This window comes from Arachis ipaensis, chromosome B01 (assembly GCF_000816755.2).
Source record: "Arachis ipaensis cultivar K30076 chromosome B01, Araip1.1, whole genome shotgun sequence".
NCBI lineage: Eukaryota > Viridiplantae > Streptophyta > Magnoliopsida > Fabales > Fabaceae > Arachis > Arachis ipaensis.
The window spans coordinates 130,145,876-130,157,609 of NC_029785.2; the positions used below are offsets into that span (position 1 = coordinate 130,145,876).

The window sequence follows — 11,734 nt, forward strand, 5'->3', positions numbered from 1 at the left end:
AAATATTTATTAAAATAAAAAATATATTAAAAAGATAAATAATATTTATATAGATTATGTTACGTATACACTAAAATCAGCTATTAAAATCAGTATAAGATATATGTTAGAATACAAATACACATTGAAAATAAATTAAACTACACATGTATTTAGCTAATGAGTTATAGCTCAAATAGCATAGTCTCTCCATACTCAATTAAGAGGTTGCGGATTCGAGTCTCCTATCTTTAGTAAAAAAAAAAAAATACACATGTATTTATACACTAATACATTGGTGACTGAATTTAGTGTCTGATTTTAGTGTACAAATAACATTTTTCTATTTATATTTATATACAAACATACAGTGACTAATTTAATTTACATGTCATTTTTACCATTGAACCAAAAGCAAAGGAATAACCCGTGAAAGTTTTTCAGCATTCATTAATTCCACCCACCCATTCCCACGAACTGTGCAAATTTAGTATATATAATCATCTTTATATAATTTTGACAATTATCAATGTTATAATTGCAGATTGTCATAAGTTTAATAATAATGCCTGATCAATTTGACAGTGCTTTGTTATAATCATAGCATTTGAGATGCCATATACATGGGACCATGTCCATATCACACAATCTGTTAAAATGTCCGATTGGTTATTTAGGGCAACTACAAAGTAGGCAAGTACCACCAAGTGCTCCGTATAAAATCAAATGGTTAAATGCTTGTCGTTAATTGTGTAATTCTAGGTTTGACATTTTTTTACTGGCCAAAAAATTAAACTCCTTAGTGTTCATGGTCCTAGTACCATAATTTCATACATCTAGCTAGCGCAAAACTCTTGGATAGTGATTGGGTAAGAAACTCAGAATGAACCGATCCCCAATGCCGGCCCTTTCCGTTAAAATCCATTATCTAATAGAAAAGAATAGTTAATTGGTGGTGACTGGTGAGTATAATTAGAGTTAGAGGAACGCTCGTGGTTGCATGATTTTCCGTAGAGATATTGAGTTGTAGTAGTACAACTAGCAAACAAAGAAGAGAAATTCGAATCTATGAATATTTGGAGCTTGCGTCTGCCAAGCCTGCTTTGAGTCTGTGACTGATATTAATAATAGAACTCAACAATTGCGCATGGACTTCACATGCACCTTCATCCTTCACACTCATCTACCCCATCTAACCGAGCATCCAATGCCTCCTCTATTGTCTTGTTTATGCAAAAGAAAGCTTGCTAAAGAATACTCATATGATATATGTAACTAAAATATTTGTTGGCGGGTACGTCAACGAAAGGGAAGAGGTGAAGGTACGTTAACCTGTTACCCACTTCAAAGCTTAGACATCAAATTGAAATGGCGTCCGGTACAAGCTATATATTGGGAAGAGGAACCTTAATCTCTCATGATTAAATCCTTTTACCAAAATAATATCACATATGAATTAAAAGGAGAGACGGGTGAGGGCATAATGGTCTTTACAGAAAGAGACTTGAAATTCATCAGAGCCGTTTTAATTTAATTTAATAATTTTGTATTTGACAGATACATTTGTCGTTCAGAAGGTATATCTCCATCATTCATATCATCAACCCTTTTATCCTTCTCTCTCTCTCTCTCTCTTCGCCGAACCCATTCGCTTCTTCACTCTCAGACCTAAATTGGAAGCGCCACTTTTCTCACTTTCCGTTCCTCTTGTGATTTTCGATCACTTTCAGATCTCAATTGCAATCCAGGCCTTGCCGATCATCATTTCGCACTGCAGATCTCGATTTTCCTCTGCGCGATCCCTCTCCATTTCACTTTAATTCCGAATTTTGCTGATCTTGGATTCCTTCCCTCCACTCCTCATTTTCATGTTCTTCTTCGGATCGCAATTCTCCCCTCATAGTGAGTGCTGCTTCTTGTTTATTGATTCTCTTCGGTAGTAATCATTTGGTGCTGTTTCCTTAATTCTCATCGAACGTTAGTATTTACTGCTGTTACTGTTACTGTTACTGTTACTGTTATTGTTCCTCTTCCTCTTCTTCTTCTTGCTGTTGTTGTTACTGTGATGATGATTGTGATGGTTTTGTTGTTTGTGCGAAGCGTGTGTAAACAGATCTTGAAAATTGGCGCCCCAAAGACGGTCGCAGCGCCACATGGGTGGCCAGATGCAGCAGAACAATGCTGCAGCCACCGCTCTGTACGACCACGCCGCCGGTGGTTCCCTGCACAATGCGGCAGGACCTGCCACCGATGCAGGCGATGCCGTTATGGCAAGGTGGCTGCAGTCCGCCGGCCTGCAGCATCTGGCCTCTCCCTTGGCCTCCACAACCGCTATCGACCAACGCCTCCTCCCCAACCTCCTCATGCAGGTTTGTCTTAGTATAGGTTAATTTGAAGGTGCTAATTTTTGTGTATGGTAGTAGCATCTGATATGACTTGAATGAACTTGATGTTTTCATAGGGTTATGGGGCACAATCCGCAGAAGAGAAGCAGAGGCTTTTCAAGTTGATGAGAAACCTCAATTTTAATGGGGAGTCTGGTTCAGAGCCATATACACCCACTGCACAAAGCTTTGGTGGAGTGGCTGCATCGGAAGGGTTTTATTCTCCCGAGTTCCGGGGGGATTTTGGAGCTGGGCTTTTGGATCTTCATGCTATGGATGATACAGAGCTTCTGTCCGAGGTACGTTTCTTTGCATGATAGATACTCGTTCCTTCAAGTCAACTATAGTCTACGGTATAATTTACTTGTAATATCCTATATGGCGGTTGGTTGTAGAAGATATTACCCCGTTATTATTAAGCTGTTGTCGTTAAAAAGTTTACAAGTTTCTTGTACCATCTTATGCAACTGTTTGTTTTGGTGGCAGTGAAAAATCTGGTTATATTCCAAGGCTTGAAAAGCTATCTTGAGTTTGAACAGCTAAACTTTTAACGTATAACACTTATGTTTTTATTATCACTTTTTTGTTGCTCATGTTTGTTCTCAATTGTTCCCTTAGGTTGCTTAATTTACCATGATTTTCTTGATTAGTAGTACAGGTATCTTTGCTAGCATATATTGTATTGGCTCTGATATTCTGATTATGTTCCGCTTATCAGCATGTTATTTCAGAACCCTTTGAGCCATCTCCCTTCATGGCTGGAGGTACCAGAGTATTTGAAGATGAGTTAAATCCAATTACCAGCAATCAGGAACGTGGAGAGGCAGATGCTGATGCATCAAGTTTTCTACCTGTAAATGAAAAGGAGAATAGTACAAGAGAAAATAATGTTGCTAAGATCAAAGTTGTGGTATGTATTTTATGGGCACAAGTAATGTATAAATACTTGATGCTTGAGATGGCTTCATACTTTTTCATTAGTGCATGTATATATATGTTCCTCCTTGGGTCCTGGTAGTTTTCTGATTGAATTATTTTTTATTTACTTTTTATATTTTTATATTATAACAAGCAACCACCACCACTATGCTGCTTACCATCATTTCCCCTCAAATAGAAGAGGGATTATAGTAAAATGTGTATCATTTTTAAAGAAACTGATGAGTAGTAATTGTAAATGCATCTTTTATCGATAGTTGCTACTTGCTGCGTGTTAATTTAAAGAAGCATTATTCTTCTTCAGGATCATCAAAATGTAATTTTGGATTTTAAACAGTTGAGGGGATTATGCAAAACATTTGGGCCACAGTTTTAACTTACTAGAATACCCTTACTCATATCAATCATCTATGCTATTTTTATTACTATTATTATTAGTTTTGCTTTAACATAGTTTGCTTTTAATTGTGTGTATTAGGTACGCAAAAGACCTTTGAATAAGAAGGAGCTTGCTAAGAAGGAGGATGATATTGTAACTGTATATGACAATGCATATTTGACAGTCCATGAACCCAAGTTGAAGGTTTGTTTATGTTTGATTGAAGCGCTATATTTACCATTTAGAACTATTTGTGTTCAAAAGTCGTATTATAGCTGACTCAATATCAAGTTCTTATTTATTTATTCTTGTGATATTATTTTAATTTTTTATGTTCAAAGATCTGATTATGTGTTCTACTCATGAAAGGTTGATTTGACAGCTTATGTGGAGAAGCATGAGTTTTGTTTTGATGCTGTTCTTGATGAGAATGTTAGCAATGATGAAGTAAGGCACCTATTTATCAAAGACTAATTTTTATTTTATTTTTTTCCTCTTTCTTTAACTTCATCTGTATTTGATTTAATCATTGGGTAATATGATCATTGTTTGCCTGTCTCTGACTTGCGTTGCTAAAAGCAAGGTTGTTTTGTGACAACAGGTATATCGAGTTACAGTTGAGCCAATTATTCCTACAATTTTTCGGAGGACCAAAGCTACCTGCTTTGCATATGGTCAGACAGGTGAGAAGCTATTATTACTGGTTTATAATACTTGTACCAGTTTTTTCATTCCAAAATACTTTCCATTTTTTCTCAACATTATCTATTCTTTTTATTGGCTTTACTTGTCTAGTTTGTTAATTGATCTAAGTGGTTATAGATGGTTCTTGATATTGTCAATAGCTAAGCATATTAACCAGACCCCTTTAAAAAGATAGACATCCGTTCTTTTCAATCTTTATTTTGGTCCCCCTTTTTAATTGGAAATCCTAACATTTTTCCTGGATGGTAAATGAAATATGGCCCAATTTATTTTAAAGTTCAAAAATATATCATAACATGCCAATAATGTGCTGAGAGTTGGAGGTTAGTGATGGCCTTGGCCTTGACTGAGATAATAACAGTACTTGTGCTGGATGTACTTACACAACTAATGTGTGTCAAACTCCCTTTTTATGGACGCATTGACAGTTATCATGAAGCATAAGTTTAATTGGTGTTACCATTACTTTCTTCATTCACATTTCATAGCTGCTGCTTGATAATCATATAGCCTCCTCATCAGTTACTTTCTTTTGTTAGCATGATGCTAGTAGTGTTGTACTTTCAGGTAGTGGCAAAACATACACAATGCAACCTTTACCACTCCGAGCTGCCGAAGACCTTGTTAGACAGTTGCATCAACCAGTTTACCGAAATCAGAAATTTAAATTGTGGCTTAGCTACTTTGAAATATATGGTGGAAAGCTTTTTGATCTTCTGAGTGACAGAAAGTGAGTTTCTCTTATCTCCTCTGATCTTTCATATGAACAAACTGGGTGTATTAGTCTAAATGTAGATGATGCTGCCGTTGTAGTGCTATTTGTCCTCAATGCATTATTTGTGCCTCTGATATGAATACTTTTCAATTTGTGATATGGACCCTAATTAGATGATTGTGTTTTTACTATTTGCATCAAGCAGCACTAACTTTTCTGCATTAATGGTTTATTGTTTGCATTAATTTTACCTTTCAGCTATATATGAATGTAAACACTATTTGTCCAAACTTATATACATTAAAAGATTTATTGCACTCTCTCTATGTGCATCAATTGCATGTTATGCTACTGGATGCACATGTTATTAATGGATTTCTGAGTGCGTATGCTTGTTACTCTGCATAGGAAACTCTGCATGAGAGAAGATGGACGTCAGCAAGTTTGTATTGTAGGACTGCAAGAATTTGAAGTTTCTGATGTACAGATTGTCAAAGAATTCATTGAAAGGGGGAATGCCGCAAGAAGTACCGGATCAACAGGTGCTAATGAGGAGTCCTCCAGATCACATGCTATCTTACAACTTGTTGTAAAGAGGCATAATGAGGTAAAAGAAAGCAGGCGGAACAATAACAATGATGGGAATGAGATGAAAAGTGGGAAGGTTGTAGGGAAGATTTCTTTCATCGATCTTGCTGGAAGTGAAAGAGGTGCTGACACTACAGATAATGACCGTCAGACACGGTATGCTTGTATTTAAATCATTGCCTCCTGGATACCGAATGCTTGCATGGGGTCTTCATTCTACTGATTTTTTTTTTAGTTTCTCTACCGATGACATTTATGGTTGAACGTGAACTTAATAGATCTTCTTTGTAGCTAATGTTTTTATGTCTGATACCATTGCAAACCTAAAACAAAAATGAAAAAAAGAATCATCTTATGTTTCTTGAGTAATTGTGCTGCTCTTTCTCGATGGTGAAACATGATGTGGGACGACAATTTGGGACGACTCTATTGTTGTTATTGCTTCAATGAGTTCCTTCTTCCTTGCCTGTTCAGCTCAATAACTTTCTCATATAATAAAAATATTGCTTCACTTCTGCCACTTCATGTATCATTGATGTAGGATTGAAGGAGCAGAAATCAATAAGAGCCTTTTAGCTTTGAAGGAATGCATTCGTGCTTTGGACAATGACCAGATCCATATTCCTTTTCGTGGAAGCAAACTGACAGAAGTGCTCCGCGACTCATTTGTTGGCAATTCAAAGACTGTTATGATCTCCTGTATATCACCAAATGCTGGGTCATGTGAACACACACTTAATACATTAAGATATGCAGATCGGTATGTGTTTACCTTTTGTGATTCATATCATGGTGTCCCCTTCTCTTATGCGTGTTCATGCTTGCGGATACTAACCAACCTTTTCATAATAATGTGAACAGTGTGAAAAGTCTATCTAAAAGTGGAAATCCTAGGAAAGACCAAGCCCCAAGTCCAGTTCCACAAACAACTAAGGAGGTCTCATCCACATCATCCTTTCCAGCTAGTGTTGCTGCAGAGGAAGTTAATGATCAACGTCAAGAGGTGAAGACAGTTGATACGGGCAGGAGAGTGGTTGAAAAGGAAAACTCATTTTACAGCTCTGCTGCCGCTGATGTTGACAGGCAACCATCAAGTTTTTCTTCAAGTAACTTGTTCAATGGGCGAGAGGACAAAAGCTTGGCTTCTGTCTCAACAGACAGGGAGAGGGTTGAAATGAAGAGTTCTTCTTACAGTGATTCTACCAGTCAAAAGATGAACTCTAATTCCCAAAATGACGTGAATCAGAAAGTGCAAAAGGTGTCACCCCCACGCAGGAAAGGGACAAAGGATGAGAAATCTGAAAGGGCTGTAAACTGGATGAAAAGGGATGCCAATGGTTCTGATCAGTCGACCACAAGCTCCAAGCAGCAGAATTCCGGGAATTATAATACAGTTACAACTGCACCCAGGCAGTCTGAAACAGAAGCCTCTCCTGATGGAAATATCAATGCAATACTTGAGGTTTGCCAGACATTTTGGAGCTATTGGCTTTACCGATTTTTGGTTGAATGTAAAACTTGTTTATGCCATCTTTTTTCTTACCACCATTTTTTGCTTTTGTAGGAAGAAGAAGCACTGCTTGCTGCTCATAGGAAAGAAATCGAGGATACAATGGAGATAGTACGCGAAGTGAGTTATTACATTCTTTTTTAAGCTTAATATTGAAACTGTAAAGTTTAAATGGGAAACAGCATCACGATATTAGGTCGGATAGGCAGTTAAAGGATACCTTTCCCTATTTAAAATAAGAGAAATGCTAGAGGGTCATTATTTTTAGCTAATCAACCTAATTCTTTTAGTTTAGTAATCCAACAATATATGTTAGCCTATACTTTTAAACATTGATGGCCAAAAATAATAAATTATGAATAGTCTTCTAGCATTTCTCTTAAAATAAACTAAAATATCTTGGTTGTCAATAAAAAATAAATAAAAGTAAAAATAAAAATAAATGCTTTCAACTTATGATCTGTTGAGTTGGTGATCATCTTAATTTTTGGTTTCTTAGGAGATGAAATTATTGGCAGAAGTGGATCAGCCAGGAAGCCTTATTGACAACTATGTAACCCAGCTGAGTTTTGTTCTCTCTCGCAAAGCAGCTAGTCTCGTCAGTCTTCAAGCCCGGCTCGCAAGATTCCAACATCGACTAAAAGAACAGGAGATACTAAGTAGAAAAAGAGTACCTCGTTGAGAGACCTGGTTTTATTCAATGATGATCATGTGTATGTTCTTGATGTAATTTGTTAGCAAATATATAGTTTAAAGGTTTTTGTTCATTTGATATCAGCGGATCTTTCGTTGGATATTCAAATTTAATTCACTTAAATGTATATTTGTCTCCTTGTGTGATGTTACTTCGACCTCATGCCTTGCAAGTTGAATTCGTGTAAAAAAAAAAAAAAACTTAATATGATTCTCTCCTGTCAAATTACTGAAGTAGTATAACATATCTATTATAAAATTTTAGTGCTATCTAACTACATAAAACATAATCTAGTATCAAAATTGTTCTCATTTGACATAGATAAAGTTTAAACCTACTTGGCAATTTGGTATTCTGTTGGTTTCACGAATTAGGTTTTCTGTATCCTGGGTTCTAGAAGCAAGCTAGGGTGACACCGTTGATGTGTTGGGATCTAATTAACGTTAGGAGAATGATATTTGGAGGGATAAGCATCACTTATGTAAACACATGTATTGCCTGGTATATAATTTTGTGTGAAAGCTTAGGGAGGGGAACAGGTAGCGTCTCAAAAGATGGATGCATTTGAGTTAGTACTTAGTAGTAAGCAATTAAGCATTTTGTGCACATGATGCGATGAGAAGGGGACGCTTGTCAGATGGCAGGCAGACACAGGCACAGCGTCTTTAGTGGATCTTTGTGTGGAGCAAGATTCACTTTGTCCTTTAAGTCCATTGGTATCTTTGATCACCCTCATGTGGATCTTGATCCTGTCGTCTGATCTCTTTTATGCCAGCCATTACACAAACAACAAAGCGATCCATCTCAAAAGAATAGATCAGAGGATCCAATGCTGCTTCACATAAACACAATTTAAATGCTGAGAAGAAACATGGTTATAATTTCGTTGGTTGGTTACTATCCCATACCATATAATAAGGGATCCACCAGGCACACGTAACAACCGTTTACGCGTCCACAAAACTGTACAAACTTCAAACTACTCCGAAGCACCCCGCACCGCACATTACACAGGTCAGTCAGCGCAACCGCATAAAACGTCAACAACACGAAAAACCGCCACCCACCACCGACAAAAAAAACACCAACATAATAGAATTGATTTGAATTTCCAAGTTGGACCGTCGGTCAAAGAAAAACAATAAGATTGCAAATAATAATAATAATAATAATAATGAGTTGATTCTAACTTGTTTGTTGAGATTGGAAGGTAAGAAATGAAATAAAGGAACAACTCGGACGATTATTACTACAAAAGCTGAGCATTGGTCCCTGGAATTATCTGAATTTCCCCGCATACATCTATCTAATCTAAAATCACAAAAAGAATTAAGAAATAATGGTACATACAAAAAACGAACAAGGTTGACTACTTGGAGCAGCTAGATCCAGAAAGTGAGTTGAGTTCAGTCGTCGGAATCGTCGCCGCCGAAGATGGAGACGCGGTTGTACAAGAGGAAGAGGATGAGGACGAGGAAGAGTGCGACGCCGGCGGGGGAGCCGGTGGCGCGGTGGATGGTATCAGGCTCGCCAGTGAAGATGGAAGAGATGAAGGAGCCGCGATCGGAGGAGAGGAACTGGATAGTGAGTAGGAGAATGATCGGTAGGAGTAGGAGGCCGAGGGGACTGAGAAGCTCTGAGATGGCTTCTGTGATGGCTTCACCCTGGTCTCCAATGAAGAATGGCACCACCACCACAATTGCCACCACAATTGCTAGAAGCATTCCATGGGGTGCACCCCTTTCTTCTATCATCTTTTCCTTTTCCTTTTTCCTTTTACTTTTGCTACCAATGGCCAAATCAAAATCGTATGTAACTACTACTTCATCACACTGCTTTCTGTGAATTATGTGTCCTTAAAATAAGTGCTTCTTCGGGTTGCGGGGACGCGTCTAACTTTCAAAAATAATTGCTCTTTTTTTTTTTTCTTTTAGAATTAGCTTTGAAATTTTGGGCCTTCCTGATGGCAATTAATTAGGCTGCAATATCTAAGCCCATTTTCTCGGATATACCTATTTTTGTACTCTCTTCTGTGTCCATAGCCTTCAACTGCGGCCCAATGAAACCTAAAACACCTCAGCCGAGATTAATTAAATAAAAAAAAGAACGATAACCAATTAAATGATTCTTATAATTTTTTTTGTTTGTCCAAGATATCCCCTAATTTAATAGGTCAAAAATTAATCTATTACAAATCTGAATTCTATTTAAGAATTTATTATTGGCCAATCAATTATTGTACGCACAAAGTATAATTTAAACTCTAATACTTATTTAAGGAGATGAATAAATTAACTATTCGACCAATCCAAATTAATGAAAGAAATTTTTTACTTAAACAAGTATTAAAGATATAAATTTTACTTTTGTGTATATAATAACCCATTATTCGGCGATAAATAAGTGTTTGGAAGGTACTTATGTAGTTATGTTTGCATTTAGATTTTAAGATGTAAGGCTGGCCCACACATGGTGCCAATCTTGTGGTTACACAGAAAATAGTTGGTCATGTTGGCTGTTTTGTTAAAATGAAAAGGTGAAATATAAGGTACATATCAAAGTTTAAAGATATGCTACGTGGCAAAATATAAACCATACATTTTAAAGTCACACTTTTCATTTAAAATTGTAACACTTTACAAAGAAAAGCGTCACCTAATGGAAAAAAGTAAATTAGAAGATTTAAGAGAAGAAATAATTAAATTATCAAAATTAATAGATAAAAAATTAATGATTTTAACCAATGTTAATTGTAATGACACCGAATTCTTAAAATCAATACAAAACGATTTTTCTCAAAATCTTTATTTTACTATAAGTTTTATTGAAGGACTTCAAAAACCCGAAAAAACTTATTTTTCACACGGAACTTCTAAAAAATGCTACCATGGAAATGATTCCCCACATCTTTATCATACTTTTAACCCACAATTAAATTCTATAGTAGATATGCTTGAAGAAATATTAATATCCATAAAATTTCAAAGAAATAAGGAAAAAGAGAATCCCAAAGAAGAAAAATTTCAAAACTCAAAAAAGATTTGCAAATATAATTAGAATTTGCTGTCAAGATAATGAAGAGATACCTCAAAAATATGGTCTTAATAAAAATTTTCAAAGAAAAAGAAAATATCAATTTAGAAAAAGAAAATACTATCCAAACTGAAGAAAAAAGAGATATTTTAAAAAGGAAAATAATAATAAAAACAAAAGACAAAGAAATAACTATTGCCCGAATAAAAAAGAAAATTGTAAATGTTGGTATTGCCAAGAAGAAGGACACTATGCAAATGAATGTCCGAAAAAGAAGGATAAAAAGGATCTTACTAAACAAATAGAAATTGCTAAGTCTTGTTTCATGGAATCTTTAGAGGAATCTGATGATAACTTAGACTATATTTTTGAGTATGTCTCGGAAACAGACTCAGAGACTGAGTAACAATGCTACATTTATTACTATAAAAATAACAGAAAAGTTTATAAATGTTTTCATAGATTCTGGAGCAACACAATGCTTTGCTAGTTCAAATATAAAACTTGATTGGAAAAAATTAAAGAAACCATTAAGAGTTAGAATAGCTGACAAATCAATACATAAAATTGACCAAAAAGCAGAGATGGTTGAAATTTTTATTCAAAATTATAGGTTCATTGTTCCATCTATATATATGTTAGATTCTGGAATGGATTTTATCATAGGAAATAATTTTTTAAAGCTATATCATCCATTCATTCAAGAATTAACATATATAGTTTTAAAAGCTCCACACGATTCTTCAATAAATCAAAAATCAAAACGTATAAAAATACCGACTACTACTATAGATAAGATCTTAAAATT

At 35.6% G+C, this 11,734-nt stretch overlaps 2 protein-coding genes across 3 annotated transcripts; one reads left to right on the top strand and one right to left on the bottom strand.

Moving 5' to 3' along the window:
* On the top strand, window positions 1,548-8,101 carry LOC107638655 (kinesin-like protein KIN-13A). Of its 2 annotated transcripts, none has more exons than XM_016342022.2 (13): window positions 1,548-1,881; window positions 2,093-2,348; window positions 2,441-2,662; window positions 3,082-3,273; window positions 3,781-3,885; window positions 4,051-4,128; window positions 4,283-4,364; window positions 4,954-5,116; window positions 5,510-5,845; window positions 6,231-6,449; window positions 6,551-7,151; window positions 7,254-7,319; window positions 7,699-8,101. In XM_016342022.2, exons 2-13 carry the CDS (start codon window positions 2,133-2,135, stop codon window positions 7,879-7,881), a joined length of 2,463 nt encoding a protein of 820 aa, XP_016197508.1. In that variant the 5' UTR covers window positions 1,548-1,881; window positions 2,093-2,132; the 3' UTR covers window positions 7,882-8,101. The 2 variants fall into 2 exon arrangements, with proteins under 2 accessions (XP_016197508.1, XP_016197501.1); XM_016342015.2 differs by having other exon boundaries at window positions 1,549-1,881; window positions 2,080-2,348.
* Window positions 8,984-9,811, bottom strand: LOC107638674. The gene has a single exon (XM_016342033.2). It carries the CDS (start codon window positions 9,645-9,647, stop codon window positions 9,300-9,302), a length of 348 nt encoding a protein of 115 aa, XP_016197519.1. The 5' UTR covers window positions 9,648-9,811; the 3' UTR covers window positions 8,984-9,299.